Source organism: Chlamydotis macqueenii, chromosome 8 (genome assembly GCF_036417535.1).
Source record: "Chlamydotis macqueenii isolate bChlMac1 chromosome 8, bChlMac1.mat, whole genome shotgun sequence".
Taxonomy (NCBI): domain Eukaryota; kingdom Metazoa; phylum Chordata; class Aves; order Otidiformes; family Otididae; genus Chlamydotis; species Chlamydotis macqueenii.
In genome coordinates, this window is record NC_141563.1 from 36008172 (window position 1) to 36029976 (window position 21805).

Genomic DNA, 21805 nt, shown 5'->3' on the forward strand with positions numbered 1-21805 from the left:
CTGAGCCCCTGTGGGCAAAGGAAAGAGAGGAAAACGGTGTAGAAAGGGGTATAACGGAGAAAGTGAATGAAGTGACTGTTTACTGCTTTGGTTTTAATGAGAGCAGGAGCAAATGCTCGGGAATGGCAGCTCATCGATTCATCCTGACGCCACAATGGAAGAGCAGGATCCATTCAAACTCTAATTTTTTTTTGTTGTTTTTTGGGGTTTTTTTTTGAACCAGCCTGCCAGAGCAGAGACACTGCTGTCGCCCAAGCGTTGTGTTTGGTGCCGGTACACTATCAGGGCTGGAATAATCCGTTCCATCTTATCCCCAAATGGTGCTGGATGCGGAGTGGTCGTGGTCTGAGGTGCCTGCGCGTCACCAAATAAAGAAATGAAAGCGTACAAAGTCCACTTTGGGCTGTCGTTGCGGGTACCAGACCTGTTTGAGTATTACTGCAGAGGAGTGGTGAAGCATTCCCAGCTACTCATTTAAAACCCTGGTTTGCTAGTAATAGACTTAAAAATCTTATTGTGTCGTTGAGTTAGTGACTGAGCCTTCACTTCATAATCTCTTTATAAAAATGTATGCACATTAACAGGACGTATTTAATAGACACACTGCCTAGATGAAAGGGCGCTTTGTGGAAGGAGGCTTTTGTGCGATTCTGGATCTCTCAGCAATTCCTGCGGAGCTTCCCGAGTCTGGCTGACACCGAGCGGCAGAGGAAAAGACCTTCTCGCTTTCAGCTTGAATGGAGAATAATGGGGAGCGAGGTGGGAGTGGGGGAGGGAACCCCGCTCCCCGACGCGGGGGCGATTGGTATGGGCACTCACCAGCCGAGCATTTAACACGTTTTCGTTCTTCCAGCTGGGGCTTTGCATTTGCAATGAGCTCCGCGCTACCCCGGCAGCGCAAGCGGGTCTGCATCAACAATAGCGGCTTCCCAGCCCAGTGAAATTGAGACAACTTTTTTCAGCCCAGGTAGTCCCTTTATTTCTGATTTGGTCCACGGGTCAGATTTGGCTGAATACCGGAATAGCATTTGATTTTTTTTTTTTTTTTTTAATTTTTAAATTTTTTTTTTTTTTAAGATCGAGATTTGATGTTTTCCATCTTCTTCTATTTAATCCCTCGATTGGATTTTTTTTTTTTTTTTGTTCTGTGGTACACCACAGATTCTTGGCAAGTAAAAGATTTTATTTCTCAAAAAATAAGGCTGCAAGTTCACAGATATGTTCAGTTCAACCTGGCAGATGTCTTCATGAGAGTGAGAATCTAGTGGGCATCTTATCTCAGGATAAATGGAGATACTGTGCGCTGATGTCGCTGTTCCGACTGAGAATTTTTGTCTTAAGAATTCAGAAAAGATTTTTGAGACAAATCACTCAGCACCTTCTTGTCAGCAGCCCCAGCGTGAGCACGTAGCAAAACCAAACGAACGACCAGCCTGTTAATTTTTGGGTGAACCTTGGTGTGTTTGTAAACTGATGCATTTCGCGTGCCGCTCACATGGGCTTGTTGCACAAAGGTTGAAGTCACCTTGTAACCTCAAGCAGCTGCCTGAAATTGGTCATGGTTTTGAACTTGGTGTCTTTCGTAGGGTTTTTTTGGTGGCTTTGCCAGTCAAATGCACCTCTCTTGTAATAATGGAATTCGGCAAGCTTTGAAGTGTTCTTGCAAAAGCAGGAGGTGACCGAGATGGTTGGTTTCTGAAAGGAGATAGTTGGAACAGATAAAGCACCCGAACCGTCTGTGGTTTGATAGCGGTTCTCTGCATAATTATCTCCTGTGTTTATATCCTACTCGCTTAGCGAAATACTTAGAGAAACACACAGAGTGTGTTCTGCATGATAGTACTGTGAAATGTAAAAAAGCGTGCAGGTTCTGAAAGCTAGAGAGATATATTAAAAAAAAATTTTTTTTCATTAATTTCACTGCATATTTGGTGCAGGCTTTGTGTTGTTCGTGTTTGCCCTTCAGTTTCTTTAGGGGAGAGTTGAACATTGAATTGAAAATAATGTTCCTAGTTTGTCAGATGAAGATTTCTCAAGAAGAATAATAATTTTTTTTTTTTTTTAGAGCTACTGCATGCTTTGCAGGCTGGGATAACAAGCATTCATTTTTTAAAATCAGAAACCCCAGTTTTGTTGTTATGACTATTTTATTTTTGGTGACTAAAAACTGAAACAGGAAATGACCCCAGACACAGTTTCCATGACACCCTCTCACTTGAATCCAGTTTTCAAGAAGATGAAAGGGTGAAGCAGTCTTTTGATAGCGAGCAGCTAATTGGGTGGCTGATAGAGGCAGGTTTTTCTATGGGGAGGAAAATAAAGGAGAAAAGAAGTGGAACAGCTGTGTTTTGGTACATATGTATAATCGCAGATAAAACTCTCCAAGGACAAGGAAATATAGTAGTGCCTTAGTGAAAGGAAAATGAAGAAGCTTTGAAAGCACAAACGTGGCTTTTTGGGGGTAGGTTGTGTTTAAAATAATAATAAAAAAATCTAGTGGGACAAAGGTGTTGATAAATAGTGGATTTATGTAATCGGAACAGAACCTCTTGCTCCATGCAAAATATGGTGGAGTTTTTTGTTTCTGCGTAGGCAAATCCCAAGAAAACGGCAACGCGCTCGGGCTTTTTCGCTGTTTCCTTTGCTCGGAGTGTTCCTGCCCAGGAAGATGTGGTGAGAGCAGCGTGCAGCCAGCTCTGCTGTTACTGCGGCTCGTCTGAGCGCCGGTCGTGGACGTCCTCGGCTTTGGTCACTGCTTTTGCGCCTCCTCTAATAGCCTGTGTTAAAAATGTCATAGTGCAAAAGCAGAGTGTAGGAAAGTGTCTTTCTGGAATGTAGATCTGAATCTGAGAAGTCTCTTGTGCTGATAATGGGGATGCTGATCAGAGTGTTACTGTATGTGTAAAGTCTGTGGTGAACAATTACCTTCTGACACATGGCAAAGATGCTAAATATCTAAAATAAAGTGAAATACTTAGCACAAGGACTTTTTTTTTAATAAATAGCTTGAGTCTCAGGTGATAAAGCAGATTAAATGTTAGATATTCAGACAGTTTTAAATAAAGTTTATTTTACTTTCTGGGACTTGATGTACTATGAAGTGAGTGCAGGTTCCCTATATCCACATGACTGGATAGAAAAAGAAAAAAAAGTGACAGTGTTTGCTTCTGCTATAGGGTCTGGAGGTGCTACAGTGCTGGTGTGTTTTATATCTCTTAAAACATAGGCAGTGCGCTACAATTGATGACTTTTTTTGTTTATTAACTGTTTGTAAAGTTGTCCTATCCAGATATTGAAGTGAAAAGCTAGGTTTTAGAAGTTCTTGTTTTAATTCTGTGAAAATAGAAGGTGCAAAGGACGTCTGAACTTGCAACCTTACTGAATATCGTTTCGGATTTACTCCAGTGAAGTAGGGAGCAAGGAACTGTGAGCTGTGGATTCGGACACAGGTTGTGGTCAGATGCGTTGGCAGGTGACGGCACATCCAGCCCCATAGGCTGGCTGCCACGCGAGGAGGAGGTCCTTCTCCGGGCGCGTGCTCCTGCCATACCAGGCAGCAAGCTCATGAGAACCTGCTTTATTTTCAGCGAGGATCTGGCAGACTGGCTCGTCCTACAGCCTGATGCCTTAGTTCTGACAGCAAACTGTGCATTCAGGATGGTTACAGCAGCGGTGGAGCTGATCCTGCTTGTTGAGAGCAGGCCCATGGTCCATCGCTTGGGCTCTCTAAGCTGGCTGTGCCCACCCGTGCGGTAAAACAGGACTCCTTTCCCCCACCCTGAGATCAGCCTGGGCTGTCGTGAATGACTGGATGGATTTTCACGGCTTCTTCCTTCTTCAGTGGGTGTTTTTTCTGTCCAGATGGAGAAGGTAATTACCTTATCTAGTGTTGTTTTTGTTGCCGTGAGCGGATTACCTTTGTTCTACCATGAAGTTCTGAGTATCTGGAACGGAAAATTGTTGTAGGAACATTTTGAGTTTTGAGGTCACTGTCGTCTTGGGACTTTTTGTGCTCTACGTGGCCGTTGGTACTCTTTGGTCCTGGAAGCCTTTCCAGCTGGTTGGTGCTATTTCCATGCATTGTTGTATCTTCTGAACTTTTTATGTGGAATATGCATCTAGGTTGGCATACTTCAGACTAAGTGAAATAGTCTGGGTTTTATCTCCTGAATATCAAAGCAAGCCTTATTTTTTTTGAAGGCAGGAGATAAGGATCTCCCCAACGAAAGCTATCTAAGCCAAGCAGTTGTTGGGCTTTCACAAAGACTTCAATGGTTTGTGAACCTAAAAATCTGCTGCGCCCGTCCGTAAATAACCAACAGGAGATCGGTCTGGAAGAATTTCTGACTGAAAGGGCTGCTCAGACATAAATAAATAAAACCCTCTAAAACCAGCTTGACTGCTGGTGTTGGGCAGCTCCTCTGCCTTCTTGGATGAAGATCTTATTAGGCGGGAGCTGTGGTCCTGCTGCTGGTTTTCCTCTGCAGACTAAGCCTGGGGGACTGCTCGTTAGCTCCCTGCCTGCCTGCGGGAGAGGAGCATGTAAAATTAATACACGAAGAAGGCGCTGCGGTCTGACGCTGCGGGAACGCAGGTGGACTGGAGCGGCGCACGGGGATTAAACCAGCGTGCTGATCACACTCCTCGCAGGAGGCTGGCTGCTGTGTGCCGTTTCAGTATTTTCTGGTATAGTAATCCTGGTGGGTTTTCGCTAGCTCTTTCCAGCTCTATCTGCTGATGGAGCCTTCGATATTGCGGTTTATGGGAGAATTTTAGTGAGTCTTTTGAGAAAGAGAGATGTTCCCGCCTTCAGAAATTGGAAAATATTTCATTTTAACACAGTGTGGCATTTGCTTCTACTGCTGTGTGCCTGTGCAGTGTCAGGAGCATCGTTTCCCGGGAACAGTGTGAGGCTCAAATCGGTCGGCTGTTGTACGTGGGAAGCGGAGGGTCGCGTGTTCCCATGCGGCTGTGACAGTCGTGCGGCTCCTGCCACCCTGGGGCATCCATCCCTCTGTCCCTCTCTTGTAACAAATCTGTTTTATCTGAGATTAAATGAAATCAACCCGAAAGCGAAACAGTAGCCAGATGTTCCAAAAGCAGCAATTTAATTATAATTTTGAAATTCAATGCAAAAGAAAACGAGTATTTCATAGATGCTGTTGGCAGAGCCCTGCTAAAATGCATTTATTCTTGTGAGTACTTCATCTGGAAAATGTTTAGCAGAAAATATGCAACTTTTTTTTGCACTTTTTTAAATGTTTATCTTCAGAACAGGTGGAATAATAACTGCTTAATAAGGATATTTGTCTTAAATGCAGCTATTCAGCAGGCTGTAGAACAAATAAATTGGAGGCTGAGCAAAAAGCAGTTTAGCTACAGGGAAGGTACAGTTGGGGGAGAAAAAAAAGGGAACCCAGTCTCATTTTCCCTGGTACTGGTCTACATCACTGAAATGGTCTGAGTGCCTCGAGGGGGTTGCAAATGTGGTTTATTTACGTTGGAAAGGTCTTGTATGCGTCCAGCAAAGCACAGAGCAATGAGTAAATGGGCGTTAGGCTTAAAAACTGCCTGATGGATATTTCGTCAGCTGTACCACTTGGTAAGTGTGGTTTTCAGCAGTTGTCTGTCTTGGCCCAGGCTGCCCAGAGAGGCGGTGGGTGCCCCATCCCTGGAAACATTCCAGGCCAGGTTGGCCGGGGCTCTGAGCAACCTGATCCGGTTGGAGATGTCCCTGCTCCTGGCAGGGGGGTTGGACTGGGTGGGCTTTGACGGTCCCTTCCCACCCAAACCCTTCTGAGGTTCTGTTCACATTGTGGCTTCGTTTTTTCATTGCTTTGCAGGAGGCTGCGTTTTGTCCAAGCAAAACTAAACCAGGAACTTTGCTGATAGCATGGGGGACCCAGCAAGGAGGAGACTATGGAGTGATGTGGTAGAAGGTTAGGGAGAGTAGGAAGCAGGTACATATTTAGTTTTGGTTTGGAAAAAAGAGTCTCTGAATTGTTAGCACTTCAAGATCAAGTGATCAAATTTTCCCAAACCCTGTAGAGCTGACAAACCAAAGCAAACCAGGACACCATCTGGAAGTGATTCTCTGCTTCGTTCTCTGTATTGCTAGCATAACAAAATAAAAAAAAAAAAATCCAAGTCCTTTTAATTGCTAAATTTTGTCGTGCAAGTGCATTCTAGACTTCGAAAAAGATTGTAAAGATTCTGTTCTGATTTTCATGCTTTGAAGAAGATCTCTGTGTCCTTGCTGCTTTGGTTGAGTAGAGGAGCAGCTTGCCGCAAGACATCAGCTTTTCAAAGCAATTTTATATGAATAATAGCTTGTGGTTGTGAATAGGTGGAAGTTGAATGCAAACATGTGAAAAAATATTGAAATAACATAAGCGACTAGTGATTGCTATGTTTATCAAATAGAATGCCTTCGTAAATTGTTTTAAACTTCTGTCATTATCATTCATCTTCAGATGATACGCTCGGATGTTTCTTGGCTGGCTGCTGCGCGCTTGGGGAGGATTTGGTTAGCGTTCCACTTTTTTATAGCGTGATGCAGAGGTCACCACCTCGTAATTCTTAACATGTGGAACAGAGCGCACACTGCGGTACGTTTTCTATCCGGATAATTTATGTTTTTATTAGATAATGCTCATGCTGGAAAGAGCTTTGTGGATGAGAGTGGAAGCGTAGGGAGGAGGGAGCGGGAGGGAGCCAAGTTTGGTGTGTGGGGGCAAGGGACGCTGCAGAGGCGAGGATGTCGCCTGGAAACGTAGAAGACACAAGTGTGAACTGGTGGCGTTTACTTTGTGATGTCGTTATGATTGCCACATCATAATTTTTACTTGGAAAAAAATTATATATGTCTATAAATTCTCCACCGTAAGATACAGCTGCTTCATATTGCCACTTACTAGAATAGAAGGCAGCAGATTCAGACTGGATACAAAGAAGAACTTTTTTACGCTGAGGGTGGTGGGACACGGGCCCAGGTTGCCCAGAGAGGTGGTGGATGCCCCATCCCTGGAACCATTCCAGGCCAGGTTGGCCGGGGCTGTGAGCAACCTGATCTGGTTGGAGATGTCCCTGCTCCTGGCAGGGGATTGGACTGCGTGGGCTTCAACAGGCCCTTCCCACCCAAACCCTTCTGTGATTCGATGACTGTTCATTCATTTGCAAGCGTAGGGAGAAGCAGGAGCACACCATATTGTTTAAAACCTTGATTTAATGTGTTACAAGAGACTAGAGAAAGGACTTAGGCTTGCATGGAGATAGGGCTTTCAGAATTGTAAGATATAATTCTTCTTTTTAAGAAATTCAGTATTCTGTGACTTCTTACTAACCCTTAATTTCATGCCACAACTTCGTATTACTGTGCTGTGTCACCTCTGTTTTAGGATGGATGTAACTTTTTGGAATCTTTTGAACTTTTGTATTGCCTGATGCTTTTGATTTTGTAACCTTAGCCTTGTGCTTGTATCCTTGTTATATTTAAGAGTGAAAAGACATAGAAAGAATTAAAGTCAAGCTAGGGGGATGAGACAGAAGTGTTTAAGCTGTTCTCAGTGCAGGTCTGTCTGCTCCCAGTGTTGTTGTGTGGCAAAAACTATATTGTGAAAACACGTAGCTAAATTGTCTCCTGGAAAGCTTTTGGAAATTAAAGTACAGATTGCATGCTGAAACAAGGAGGTAACGTTAATTCCTGGGTATCAGCAATTTACTAATTTATTAAAGTTAAAATTTATTCAGTAAGATAAATTATCAGTATCAGCATAATGAAAAATTTCCTGCCCGATAAATCTTTTTTTTTTTTTCTTTCACTTTCTGACTCTCAAATACTGATACCAGTGTAGTAGTAACCATGTTTGACAACAGGAATATTTATTCCCGGCGTAGCACTAATCTACTTCAGTTCTGTCTACGTTCAAAGTGGTATTAATGCCTTTATTTCTCCTTGGTGTCTGAACTCGCTAATCCCGATAGCAAAGTGGATTACGGTGTCATTTCCGTGTGTTCGGCTGGATGCGCAACACGTCGATAATTGCACAGAAGAGCAAAAGAAAGGGAATTTCTTTTGATTGCCGAGCTGGAGGTGGTCTCTGTGCAGCCTTAAATCCTTAATTCAATTTCAGGTTTGCCAGTCAGTCCTGTCGGGCTCGGGTGCGGAGTCGGCCTCGGCAAGCTCGTGGCCTTGCTTCATGCGCAGTTCGAACGTCAGGTCCCGTGCTTCCGCCAGAGCGATATTGTAGTGCCCGTTCAGCACGGTTCCTCGTGTATTCCCGAAGAACGGAATTATTTTAGAACGCTTTAAAAGAATTACAGATTTGAGTGAAATACTGCTTGTTCTAATGCAGCAGCGTGTAGCAAGTATAGGCTTTCCGTTGACATCTTGTATATTTTAATTTGATTACATTTAACAGAAGAAAGCTTGGATGATTTACTGAAAATGAAATAAGAACTATTTTTAGGAAGAAGCTAAAACTAAACATTGTAATTTGAAAACCCCTTTGATACATATTTTATGTGCACTGAAGCATCCTCAAAAATTAAATATGAATGAATGTTAGGAAACCTTGCAGTTCTGTGAAACATTGAGATTTTAACATTTCAAGTGCTAATGTCTGCCTAGGGATTCTTGGTTATTTTTAATGAAGGTGACACTACGCATAATCAGCACGAGTGCTTCTTAAATAAGAAAGTTCATCCGAGTAGCGTCTTCTGAAGGAAATCGCAGCAGAGATTTATTTTGAGTAAATGAGCAGCCTTCTCTCTAGGGGTACCAAAATATTTTATTTAGGCAAACATGAATTGAGTTTTTTTTTTTTTTTTTAAAAAGGTCAAATAATTCTCTTCTGTTTGGAAACAGAAATTGTTTTAATTGTGTTCATTTACCAGGAGCAGTGGAGCTTACTTCATAGTCTGTAAATGTTTTGTGAAAAAGCAGCTTGTAATAATATTTACAGAAGGAATGAAAAATTGTAATTGCCTCTGTCATTGTTTTAATTTTAACAATACGTGTGCGCATGAGTCCTTTTTGATCTTTTTAATAGGTACAGCCCAGCTGGCAATGACATCGCATCATGAAAGGAGTTAATACTACCATTATGAATTTCCTGGGTTGTTTTTTTTTTTTTTTCATGAAAAGCTGGTTCTCTCCAGTTTAAATGCCTTTTTTACAGTGGAAATCTGCTCCCACATTCTGCTGTCTGCTCTGTTCCTCCTGTCCTCGCGGTGTTGTGCCATGGTGACCATAAATTACACGATCGTGTGGATGTGCAGAGTCCCAGGACTGTGCTTGTAGGTTTGTAGCAACTCTCTTGTGTGGTTTAGATTGCAAAACATAAATCTGATGTCAGTCAACTTGAGATTTTCATTCTGTCCTCTGCAACTGGGATGGTGCAGTTCTCAGTCCAGCCTGCTCTCTTCCTCTCGGGGCTTGGAAAGGGTGTGTTGAGGGTAAAACCAACTCAAAATAGAGGGGAAAAAACCTGTCTTCAAAAAAAATCTAGGCTGTTTCTAAACAGCATGAAAGCTGTTCTTGTTTTCCTGTTTCCTCTTTTCTTTGCTTTGCAACTCCTTTGTATTTTTGATTTTTTCTTGCATGTTTTCCTGTATTTTTCAGTAGTAACATCGGCAACATTGAAAGTGCGGTCTCTTCAGAAGCACGCAGTTTTTCCAGCCAGAGTTGGAGGCTCGGGTGATGATCACGTGACAAGATTGTATACTGATACAGCCCGTTAAAAACTTCAACTTTTTCTAACCATCCAGAAATAAACTGCTACCTTAACTAGTGGGGAAAGCTGACTAGACAGTCCTGGCAGTCGAGGATCGCTAGGTTCACGTGGTTGGAGCGTGTGTTTGAAAGATAGACGTGTTCATAATAATTTCAGCAAAAGTAATTTTTAGAAGGCTGAAATGGTTATTTTTAGTTCGGAAATGCTAGAGGTTGTTCATTCAACAATGGTGAATGACACTATTGTTTTCCTGGTGTGGTTTTTATATTTATTAAGATGATAAATGCTGGTTTGCCAGTATTCATACCTGAATAGCCCCTGCCTGAACACTGCTAATGTAAATCAAGCTTGACTTGTCCGTTGTTCTTCAGATGGAGGAACGGACACGTGGGTGGTACGTAGGATGTCTGTACTGGGGAGACCTGGCGTAGGCACGGAGAAGGCAGGTCTGCTGGTGAGCCATCTCTCTCCTTTTTTATTAGGATGACTTTCTTTGTAAAAACAAAGCGAGACCACTAAGAAGTGAGATACAGAAGAGCTCTTTCGCTTGGTGCCAAGCACACTCGGCCTGCGGCAGGCCGCTCTGGCTCGGGCCCTCTCCATCTCAGCTGCCTTGGTGGAGCCATCTCATCTTCTGGGACCCACGGCTCGAGAACCCTGGAGCCCCACCCTTGGCTCGCAGCCTCTTCAGTTTGTGAAACAATGAGGCTGCAAGATAAAGGACTCTTCACAAAACGTCTGATAATTTTTTTTTTTTTCCTCCCAAAGGCTGGATGTAGAAATTCTCGTGGGATGTCTTGGCAGGAGTGCTACAGAAAACACTGAGGCGAGTTTTGCTCTTCTTCAGCCCTTTTCCTCATTAAATCTGGAGCTTTCTCTCCCTTTTTGGGTTGGAGTTGAGTCTGCTCTTGATAAACACTGGAGGTTTTGTTTGAGTTTTGGTTGTTGTTTTTTTTACTACCCCCTCTTTCATGTAAATTATGTCTTGCTATTTTGTTTGCTGTTTTTCTTTTTTAATTAGAAGAATAAATGCTTGCATTCATGCACAAATTGCTTTGAAGTGCTGTAGGAATTCAATTCACGAACCTCTCCTTAGTCTCAGTCATTAATTTTTTTTTTTTTTTTAAATAACTGATAACATCTAATGGCTCTGCTCTTTCCAGAAGATTATACTTGTTTTCTGTGGGTTGCTCTAGCTCCTTCTGTGTCCCGAGATAACAAGTTAAACATGAAGCAGAACAGTTAACTGGCCAGCTCCCATTGAGCGTTCCTGCGTGGTTTTGTTTCACCGAGAGGTGACTCATGCTGGACCACAGCTCCCTGAAAGAGCAAGGGAAAAATAGTCCTGGGGACCGACCGAGCTCCGTTCAGCTGAAGGTGGGTTGCTGGATGGCGTGGGCCAGCTCTGCTCCTCCGGCCGTTGCCCTGCAGAGCGTGGGGGTTATTGCCGACCGCAGATGAGCACGAGCGATTCGCCTGGAAAAGTGGTTTAGCACTTTCTTCTGGAGATCCTCTTCTTTGCTTTACTGGCCAGCAATTATTTGCTGCTTTGCATCTCTACGTTGTTTTTTGGAGTCTGGGATAAAGTGTTTACTTCTGTTGCAGCTGTGTTTAATCCTGCTGATAGTGTCAGGCAGTGGTCTGGCTCACAGAACATAATGAGGAAAAAGTGTCAGATAATTTAGTCCATTAGCCTGCTTGCTCCCCGAGTTCATTCCACCCCTGTTTTGGGAGCAAGAGGAGAAATGTCCTGTTTCTAGTGCTGGTGGACGGGTAATTCCCTTTTCATTGGCAGCTAAGAGTAGTGAAATGTAGTTTCCTAAAGCTCACAGAGAGTAACAGGGAATTTCAAATTTTGAAGTCAGAAAGAGTGGAAATTAAACTCTTCTCTACTTTTGTAAGCACCTGGTGATTGACCCAGAGTTTTAGTGGGGGGGGGTCACAGCTCTGGGACAGGCACAGTGTCTTCAGAAAATCGGAGAGTGGCTGAGATGAGATGAGACCTCCTGAGGTCCTCGTGCCCCGCTCGAGGGACACCTGTCCCCTCGTGTTTGGATATCTCTGGGGGGAGGACTCCTCAAGCCCCTGGGCAGCTCTTCCAGGAGCACGCGATGTTCCCTGGCACACGAGCTGCTACGAGAGTGTGCTGTGTTCCTGCACACGAGCTCTGGCTGCCATTGCCCTGGATGCTGTTTCCCTTGCCATTCCTAGGCGAACGTGGATCCTTTCCCCATCTCCACTCCTTTGGCTCCCACAGCCGCTGCGTAAACCAGGTTTGGTTTGAGAAGTGTTTTGGGAGGCTCCATCTGCAGGTGGGATATAGCCCCAGTACGTGCCACAATTATTTATTTCTAACCCACAAAATATGCTGATGGTAAACTGGAAGATTTTTTAAATATATATGCCATCCTGTAAATCTCTGTCAAGAATTTGATTTTCTAGCCACAGCACCTGTATGAGCTGGCGTGCCAAAGCCAGCCCTGTGAAAATGGGGAAATGAGTTAACCCGCGCAGCTCAGCAGCCGGAGGCATCGCCCGCCGCGGGCATTGCTGCTCCGGGCCGTGCGTCGTCTTTGGGTGTGCAGATCTCGAAGCGCTTCGCCGGGTTTGGTGAGATCCCGCACCGGAGAGACGTTGTGCATGAGCTTGCCTCTGCCTGGGCAGCGTGAGGGGGTCAAGTTTAAGTTGATTTTAGGTCCTGGGTCAGTTTGAAATGTAACAGTTATTTGTAAATAACTTTACATCCAGGTTGGAGAGAATGATTAAGAGAATTGATGCAAAGTGTTTATCTTCTTGAGTTACCTTTTAAAATCTGAGAAATTAAACCTCCTAAGAATTTAGGACTGCAAAGAATTGCTCTTGCTCCCTTCCACTTGAAAAAGGAAGGGTATGGATTATATCAGAGAAAATAAATGAGATATGTAAACAGATGACCTTAAAACTCTTCTACTTATTAATGCAAATATTCTCTTATGAGAGTACTCTTGTTTTCGTTACAGACAGGAAGGTGCTTACTTACAGACAATATCTTTCGGGTTGTCACTCATCTTTTATTTTTCTCCTGAAAAAAAGTGTGGGTGCCTTTCATGGAGGGCAGCTGGGAACTGACTGCAGTCCGTGTTAAAGTTTTAAACTTTTGTGTCTTTCTGAGTGCAGGCAATGTTAGTTCTCGTTAAGGAATACTGCAGCGATGGTTGCAGGGGGAAGGCTGTTATCGTGGATTTATCTTGTGTGTGTTGATGGTTCTTGCTGAGACATTCTGAAAAATGATAGGCTTGGACATTTAAAGAAAACAGTTCTGTAATTACGCTGGCATCAGCCCATTCATTTTACGCACAGAAGTTTAGCGTCGTGATTTATGATCTATAAATTCCTATGTTTAAGCTTGTCATTCTTGGATTTTTTTTTTTTTTTTCCCCCTGATTCAAGTAGATCTCTTTAATACCTGACTCCAGCCTCAGTGTTCCTGTGCTGCAGCATTTCTCCACACCAAACCCAACAGCTTCTTCTTTGGCTGTATTAAACAGATCAGGAAACAAAATCGTGCTCTCAGTGCGTGTTTGTATGTCCCTTTGTTTGTTTTTGTATTTTTTTTTTTTTCACATTGCTGTAAAACTACACAGTCCTAGCTGGAACATTCCATAAACTGAACCATGTTTCTTCTGCATACTTGCTGTATATCGAATTTGTGACCAAATTGGACAAGCACAGTAATTATACTAAAATGGTATCAAGCCCTTTTGGTTATAGGATTGCATCTATTTATATGTATTGGTCTGCTGCTTAAATGTTTCCCCGGTTTCAGTTAGCCATTTTGACCTGAGCTTGGAAACAAACTAGAAAAGTGAAACCCAGAGTTCTTCTGATGGAATAACGTTTCAGGTCTGTTTTGCTCCTGTTCAGTTTATGTTCTCTTTAAAGGGAAGAAGACTAGCAAAATGCAAGTTGAAAAATGTCTGGTAATCAAAAAGTTCTCAACCTGAAAAAACCCATGTAAATATTTTAAGTTCTGCATTCTAGAGACTAGAATGAGGAATAAGTGTAGAGAGGAACAATCCAATGCTATTGAGAAGACCATCTGCTTTATATTTTAAGGTTGGGTAGCATGACTTTCCTTTTTCTGAAATATTGCCACATACATTGTCATGAGTATAACCTTAGTCAAGTTACATTGGCTAAATGAATAATCTTTTTAACATGTGGAACTAATTTTCTTAGGGTATTTTCCCCTCTCACTCTTTCTTTTTTTTTTTTATTTTCCCTCCCTATTCTCTGGTCCCTTGAAAAAGAAGACAAAAAAATCTGCCAGTTCTTGATTGCATTTTTGGCCGTTACTCAGTTTTCCGTAGTTTTTTTTTGTCCTTGCAAATGCCTGAAGTTTTCCAAGGAAACACGTTTATAAGAACTGTGCTCTACTCTGGCTCTTTTCAAGCAGCGTTGTACCTACTTACTGTCCCCCCTTCTGAACGCTGCCTCTGAAATGATCCCGAAGGCTTTTACCTCCCACAGACCAGTGACAGTAGATCAATTATAAACGCAAACTGTGATTCTTTCTGCCATCAAAATTAAGATCAAACTTGAATACCAGTTCTTCTGTTGTCCTCTGTGTTGCTCAAAATGTTGTGCTCCAGAGCCGGCCGCGGAGCTGGGAGCAGAGATGAGATGGGCCAGCTCCGTGTGTGGCAGAAAATAATTGCGGCTTGATTCCTAAATAGTGAATTGGTAAGGAATCTCCATTAAGAGAAAAAATTGGGAAGAGAGGTGACGTTTTCCTGCTTAGAACCCCAGATGATGGTGAACGTGCGCGTCGATGAAGGTGTGTGTATCATTGTCTAAGTGAAGGTGCCAAAGGAATCTCGCTAATGGTTATGATGTTTAACAACACTCCAGCAACGTAGATAACTGAGCACGGACCAGTTTTGCCCGTTACCTGCATACAGAGCTTCTCTCAGCAAAATGTAGATGGCAGGAGATGAACTGGGCCAGGAAAGCAGAATCACAAACTGTGAGTCTTTGCATTTCCTCGTTTTTCAGTTGAAGGTGCTGCTCGCGGTGCCTGCTCTCCCAGGAGAGGCTGTCCGAGCTGACCTCCACGAAAGCTCCGACCTGAGCTCCGCTTGTGAGCTCTGCATCGTATTTCTCTTTGTCTGCCTGACTGATAAAGATACCTGTTGCTGCTTGACAAATAACGTAATGGAAAAACCCATTAATTAGTTAAATCCTTCCTGAAAACTTGTTCTTTTCTGAAACCCGCAGAAAGAGAAAGGCATTTGCGACGTGATGTTGGGATATTCCTTTTAGCTGTGCTGCTGCCGTCACTGCCCTCATCTGACCTGGTTTGCCTTTTGCTGCGTTTTCCTCCAATTCACTTCAGCTTCTTACACATATATTGTAAATTCTTGGAAAAAAAACACAAAGCATGTCCTTGATCTCCTGGGAACCCGCTATTTAATGTTTCTTGGTTTTAGAAAATGGTAACAAAACATAACGTGATATGGCTTCAGACACTGCAAAAATAAACTCCAGACAGAAGCCACAGGTTTCCCTCAAAACAATTTCGCTCAGTGAGTTCCCTCAGAAAAAGGATTTGTTATATTTGTTTGCTCACCACTTTTTAAAACATTAACCTTTAAAATAGGAAACAGACCCTGGTTAGTAGCTGCTTGAAGTTTTAAAAGTGTTGCGGCCTGCTGAGCTAATACTGTGTGTATTTGACACATGTACATTTTGCTGCTGCTGTTTTGTATACTTTTAAAAATAGTGTTGCGTTTTTTTCATCCTGTCATTTCCCAAATATGACAGGTAACAGCAATCTATGTCCTAAATCTGCTGAGAGTTGGATTTTTTTTTTGATGTCTTGTAGTATAGATGGTAAACCAGCTTCGATGCTTTTACAGCTCAGTGGGCATTTTACTAATCGTGGTTTTGTTTTCCCTGATTCTCTTTGTCTCTAAAAATGTTGGTTTTGTTGGTAGGGAGATGGATTCCTCTCGTCTGGCAAATAAAGTGATGTGCAAATGGTTGACTGCTCTGCAGAGCAGTTGGTGCTTGTGTTTGGTTGGGGACCTTGGAGGTTTGGGGGTTGGTGGCTCTTTTTGTTTGTTTTGATGCAGTGCTGACAGTCGAACTGGGGGCTTTTGAAGTGATTTCTCAATGCAGTGCATTGCTGCTGAGTTTATTTTCATCTCGAGGAGCTGAGAGAACAAGCCAGTTAATATTTTAGTTTTTGTGTTAAGCTTGGTTTAGAGTCATCTCACAAATGGAAAATTGAGTTGCTTTCAGCTTCAGATTATGAATAAAAGTCTCCTAAGCCTTGTTTGGGCTCACCACAAAGATAAACCTGAGCTACCCCCTTATCTCTCTGGCTTGGTGGGAAACCTGACTCCGTCCCAGCCGGAGATGGGGGTTTGGGTGCTGTGCCCGTTAATCACTGTCAGCCCCTGCCTGTGGGAGGCATTGGCCAGCGGTGGCCCAAATCTTCCCTGTCCCAGCCCCGAGGAACCCTGCCTTCGCATCCTCTCATCCCTTCCTGACTTGTATCACTTATCAAACATTTGTTTTGTTGTTTAAAGCTAAAAGTGAGGCAGGCTGGCGGCACCGAGAAGCACTTGGCTGCAGTTGAAGTCACTGAAGGACATATCTAGATGCCACAGAAGAGTATTTTCTAGGAAGTTGCAAGTGCTTGGACCCAGATAGGTAATTGGAGAGCTTAGGAAAGCAAGAGTATCCAGTGTGTTGAAAATGCGTATTTGTAAAACAAACCCTGGGTTTCCAGGACTCCATCCAGGCTGCGGTCATCCTCTGCAGGCTCCTGAGGACGCGTCACCCAGCTCTCCTGAAGTCCGCGTGTCTCCAAGCTGGCACGCGTGGCCAGAAACCCTGCAGCAGTCCCTGCAGATACTGTGGTTTTTCTCTTTCTCATCTTCTGTTTGTGTAGCTAAGCGCGAGCGCCGCGTTCGATAAGGGCCTTGTGCCGAGCATCCTGCTGCAGGATTTGGGTGTTGCCCGAGGTGTGGAGGCCCCGGGGACGGTGCAGGGCTTTGTGCTCAGCCCCTGCCTGCCCCACAGAGCTTAAATGTGAGTATAAAGCAGCAGCAGGTGATAGACACAGCCAGGCAAGCGGTATTTCTCTCTGAGCGTCTCCAACGTCTGAGTGATTTGAAAAGAGAATTCCAGCTGCACTGGCTTTCCAGCTTAGACCTGGCTGAATCTGGAATTCATGCTATTTCTGAAGTCTGCTTTTTGGAGCAAAGAATGGAAAATGCAGACGCTTCAAAACTCTCAAGTGTTGGACTTAAGTTTTGGAGCACTTCAAAACTCTTAAGTTTTGAAGAAGTTTTGAGTTTTGTTTACTTCTTGGTGTTGTGTTTGAAAACTGATGCTTTGTGTCAGAAATAGCCGAAGTGAATGAAGCAAGGTTTGCTTGCCATGCAGGGTAAGCCGTGGCAGCACAAAATGCTGTTGTCTAAAATAAATCTTGAAATTGAACTCAGAGTTTAGGTAGCTGTGTCCGGCAGAGCAGCAGCCTGGGGGCGGAAGGGCTGGAGGCCGATCCAGCCCACCGGTTTGCGGCCTGCGTGCGTTGTGACAGCGACTGGTGATGGGTTACGGCAAAATAATCCCGGGTGAGCGTCTCGCTAAGCACGCGTGTAGTTGTTCCTGTTGGAGTGAGCTTAGCCTGCTGCCATCTGCTAGGCAGATTCAATTAAACAACGAGGAGTGGGAGGAATAAAGTACAGATGCTAACATGCTGTGTAAACTCCGATGGGCAAGTTCTAAATATTTAGACTATTTTCCTAAGTTTGTGGAGCTGACTTACCCTTGGGTCTGCGAAGTTCCCTTGACTCCGTTTGGAGGCTGCCACTTAGCTCTGTCTTTCAACTTAAAAGTTAGATCACTTTTTACGTTGGCAAAATTAGCTTAAATACAGCAGGGAGGGGTTTTTTAGCATCGGGTGGAATTCCACACAGGAGTTTGTGAACGGGGAGCAGATACCTGGAGTAACGGGACCGTACCCAGGTAGGGGCCGAGCAGTTACCGCGCAGCCTCGGGGAGCTCAGGGTTTCTCAATCCTTATTTCGTTTTTACTGGTGGTTTCAGCTAGGTCCCTGTGACGGCACTTCGACTAACAGGCTCCCGCTACCCCCTCTCCGACACGCGCAGAGCTTTTAATTAGAAAAGTAGAAGATGCTGAAATGTTTTTCAAGAACTTGGTTAAATTATAAATCAAGCAAAAATAGGTTAAAAGCCTAACCCGGTGGCCAAATTCCTGCTGGCTCCGTGACTCTTACATAACTGTGTGTCGTGTTCTCCGGCATTATTTCCGAAGTTTGTAAGCGCGGCTGCGTGTTAACGGGGTGGAGGAAGGGGTCGGCTCAGTGTTAGGGACAGAGAGCTCCCTTCTCGGTAGCTGACAGCCTGTTTCCTCCTCGCTCCTTTTGATCTCTGGAGGCTAAATGCTGCGTGGAGAGAAAAATACAATTCATTTAAAACATTTTGTATCAAAATGACATGCTTTAATGTATTTTCTTCTGATGTTTAAATTATCTTTTCATCTCATGAGGAGGGGGGAAAAAAAGCCAAGATGTTTGTAGTTAAAGTACCCAGGCAGAACTTTAAACAAAGGTCTGGGAGAAGAGGAAGTCTCAATGTACAGGCAGCTTTTAAAAGTAGATGCCTTTTTTTTTTTTTTTTTTTTCCCTCCCCCCCCACCCCCTCTTTCTTCTCCCCTTCACCCCCTTCTTGGCTCTCTGACTTGTAAACCAAGGAGATTTATTGCTGCCCTTCCAAATGCTTCTTTAGAATTAAGAGTTCAAATTTTTGAAATTCCTGCAGTCCTCAGGAGGGAGAGGGATAAGGGAGAGTGATGACTGTAAGCGGAGCGGAGCACACCAAAGGGTTTTCCAGGCTGGTTTTGCCAGTTATAGCTGCATTTAGCCTCACTAGGAGGAGAAGTTATTACACTGGATTTGGATGAAATTTAGGTGACTTTAGTAATTGCAGTTGTTATTGCTAATAATTTGGAGAGCTGACTGGTTTATTGTGCTATTGTAAACATGACTCTTAGTAATTTCACAACTGTCACATCAAGGGAGGGATTCAACATGGTCTTTATGAATCACTGTCCTCCACCAGATGTGTGCGTGCCTACAGATGTGTGCTGATAGACGTGGAATCCAGTCCGTCAGTGAAATCCCAGCTCCCCTTGAGGCTGGTAGAGAAAAATCCCATTAACTTATTTTTTTAGGTTTTTTTATGCCTCCTCCCCAGTCTAGGAAGGAGTTCACCCTCCGTGTTCTTTATGCTTCTATCACCAGTTTTTGATATATTTAAAGTCGTAAGATGTGTTTCCCGGTCGTTCGCTCTCTTCCCGACATGATGTGGGAAAGCTCGGTAAACGTTGTACCGGGTGCGATGTTAAATGCCCTCTCGGACCACCAGCTCCCACGGAGCAGCCAGCGGAGCACCTCTCTGGTTCAGATGGGCAAGGAAATGTCGGCATTTTAATGAGGATCTGCTTGGAAAATTATGTCAGCTTCTGTACTGGATATCTTGCTTTCATAGAGGGTGTTTGATATACGGTGGGCAAATGGCCACTTATTTTCTTATGAAACCTGCAAACCCTCCCTGCCCTTTGGTTATCCCCAGGCTTGCAGGGACTGGCATGCACCTGAGCAGGAGGACAGGAGAAGGTTAGAAGATCCTTCATAAAGTCAGGGGCATTTTTTTTTTTCCGTTTTCCAATGTATAACGACATAAATAACCTCAGTGAATTACTATTATTGATAATCAATAACCACACCAATCTTGTTTCACATGATACTCTCACTTCTGACGCGTCCTTTTTTTGCCACTAGTGAGCTCGATCTGGGTGTGTTCCAAAGCGGGTCCCATTTTTCCCTTTTCCCGGTACCAAATGTATCTAAATTCTGCCCGCAGCCTCTCGTGTGTTAGTTGGAAGCAACAAATACTTTAAAAAATAGTTACCTTGGGTGAAATGTTGAGTGCTAGAGAACAGTTATAGTTTGCGTGGCGGTAGCTTTCACATGTGAAACATTTTTTTAGCACCTTATGTCAGTTTGGTAAATTACCAGATGTTTTGAAAAAAAACCTCTGTTATTTATTTGCCTTGAAAACCAAAACCAGCCTCTTCATCCAGATCCAGAAACTGGTGTATGGAGATGTGATTCCACTTGGGTAAGCCTGGCTGTAGACTCCCTGGGTGAAACGGTCCTGTTTGACGCAGATTTTCACCCGCACACCTTTTAGAGCTGCTTTATTGTGATGTTTGTGACAAAGGGTCTCTTACGCATCCGTTCTGTTTTGTCTTGCAGAGGGTATTCAACTCCTTTGTGTACACGGAGAAAATATCGAATGGAGAAAGTGAAGTTCAACAGGTGAGTCCAGAAGCCCCTTCCCACCTCGGCAGCGTCACAAGGCAGAGGCCACTGGGAAATGACGGTTTGTCTGGATTTATTGTGGCCACTTCCCGGGTGTCCAGCACCTCAGATGACCAACCTCTATTTATATTTTATTCCATGTATTGTTACATGGGCTGATGAGGTGTTTGAGAGTTTTGCATTGCCGTGAAAAGGCTTGCCATCTGCTTCGTGTGGGTCCTTCCCTTGGAAACAAAAGAGCAGAGGCAGAGCTGGGGCCCTCGTGTATCTCACCTCAATTGAGTGGTTTTCATGTTGGAAGTGTCTCTTTTGAAATTGATTTAAATCAAAGCAGAACCACTATATTGTTTATGAATGTGGAAATGGTATCAGTTGCTTTGTGTAAGTAAGGGGCAGCTACAACCTCATGTGTAACAGTTGTGACTGAGGGGGTTTTGTAATTTCGTGTGGGTTTTTTAACGGGAACACATTTGAACAGTCAACCCTTCAATTGAACATTGAGATAATAGATCTCAACATGTGCGCTGTGTGCTTTTTAATACACGCATACATTTGGCAAATTAATTTTGGATCAATTTTGAAAGAGAACAGCTAGATGTTGTTTTCTTCTTTAAGGAATTAAGGCACCCATTCTGTACGCTCACAACCGCACCTTCGTGCTAAACGCAGCGAGTTTTGCTAGAAGAGGCAGCTGCTGCCCTGGGCACCCGAACAAAGAACTGGCTTTTCCTTCCAGTTTAAGCATGGACTCGCACAACCTTCAGCGAGTAACCTGACCTTCCTAGACCCCTATCAAACCAGTTTTAATGTTCAGCGAAAACAAAAGTGCCTCAGAGCGGGGCTCTCCCCAAGGAGAAGAGAATTGCTCTCCAGCCACGCAAGGAGCCTGATCTGCGCGTGAGCTGCTGTTGCTGGTTTCCCAGAGCATGTAGTATATTGCATGCTCGTGTGCGTTGGAACTGCTCATGTAATATCAACAAATTAACACTCTAAGCTCTGTTGGCTGTAAATAGTAAAATTCCCAGCCTTTTTTTTTTCCTTTTCCAAAGGAAAAAATCAGATGGGGTCGTGAATCTCTGCACACTGTATTTAAACTTTCAGAGAGTTTGCGTTAGAGAACAGGGCTCAGCTCCTCTTCTATTTCGGAAGAAATATGGTGGCTTTTGATAGGATTATGGTCAACGTAGGAACGAAATTAATTTGCAGAAAGCAGAATAGCTCAGGAAAAGTTCACTGATGCTGGGTTTCTCTTAAACCAAACCCAATTCTTTGGCGTAGAAGCCTTGTCCCATACTGCCATTAAATTGAAGTGTGTAACAATGTCAATGGAAAAACTTGATAAATGTAAGAGCATGTGATTAATGACACAGGATTTAACTGAGACTGTTAGATTGGCATCATACAAAATTTTAAGCTGAATCTCTTGTATGTGTTAGGGTAAAAATGACAAGGTTTGCATTTAGGAAAAAAAACAGCAAAGTTTTGGTAGTGCTTGTGTCTGTTTATTTGGTGAGACACAGATGTGTGTGAGAAACAAGAGCAAAGCATTAATCCCAGTAAATTGCCTTAATTCTGGTATTAACAATCGCTTGACCCTGTGGATAATAATGTCTCAACACTAGGAATAGATTTTATGCTTTACAGGAGGTTTTTCCTAGCTCTGGCTGGTTC

The 21805-nt window shown here is 43.5% G+C and overlaps 1 protein-coding gene across 6 annotated transcripts in view; it reads left to right on the forward strand.

Annotated features, from left to right (window-relative positions):
* Positions 1 to 21805, forward strand: part of CACHD1 (cache domain containing 1) — a 98202-nt gene that overhangs the window by 11513 nt on the left and 64884 nt on the right. For 3 of the 6 annotated variants that reach the window (XR_015259174.1, XM_086753215.1, XM_086753218.1), the window contains exon 2: positions 20069 to 20131. The exons of 2 other annotated variants lie outside the window; for them this stretch is intronic. Coding sequence is in view for 2 of the 4 variants with exons in the window: in XM_086753215.1 (XP_086609341.1) it covers positions 20069 to 20131 (63 nt within the window). In the remaining 2 variants the exon portion in view is untranslated. Of the gene's footprint in view, positions 1 to 10926; positions 11112 to 20068; positions 20132 to 21805 lie in introns of those variants that run through there. One more of the 6 variants, XM_086753217.1, reaches the window with a different exon arrangement.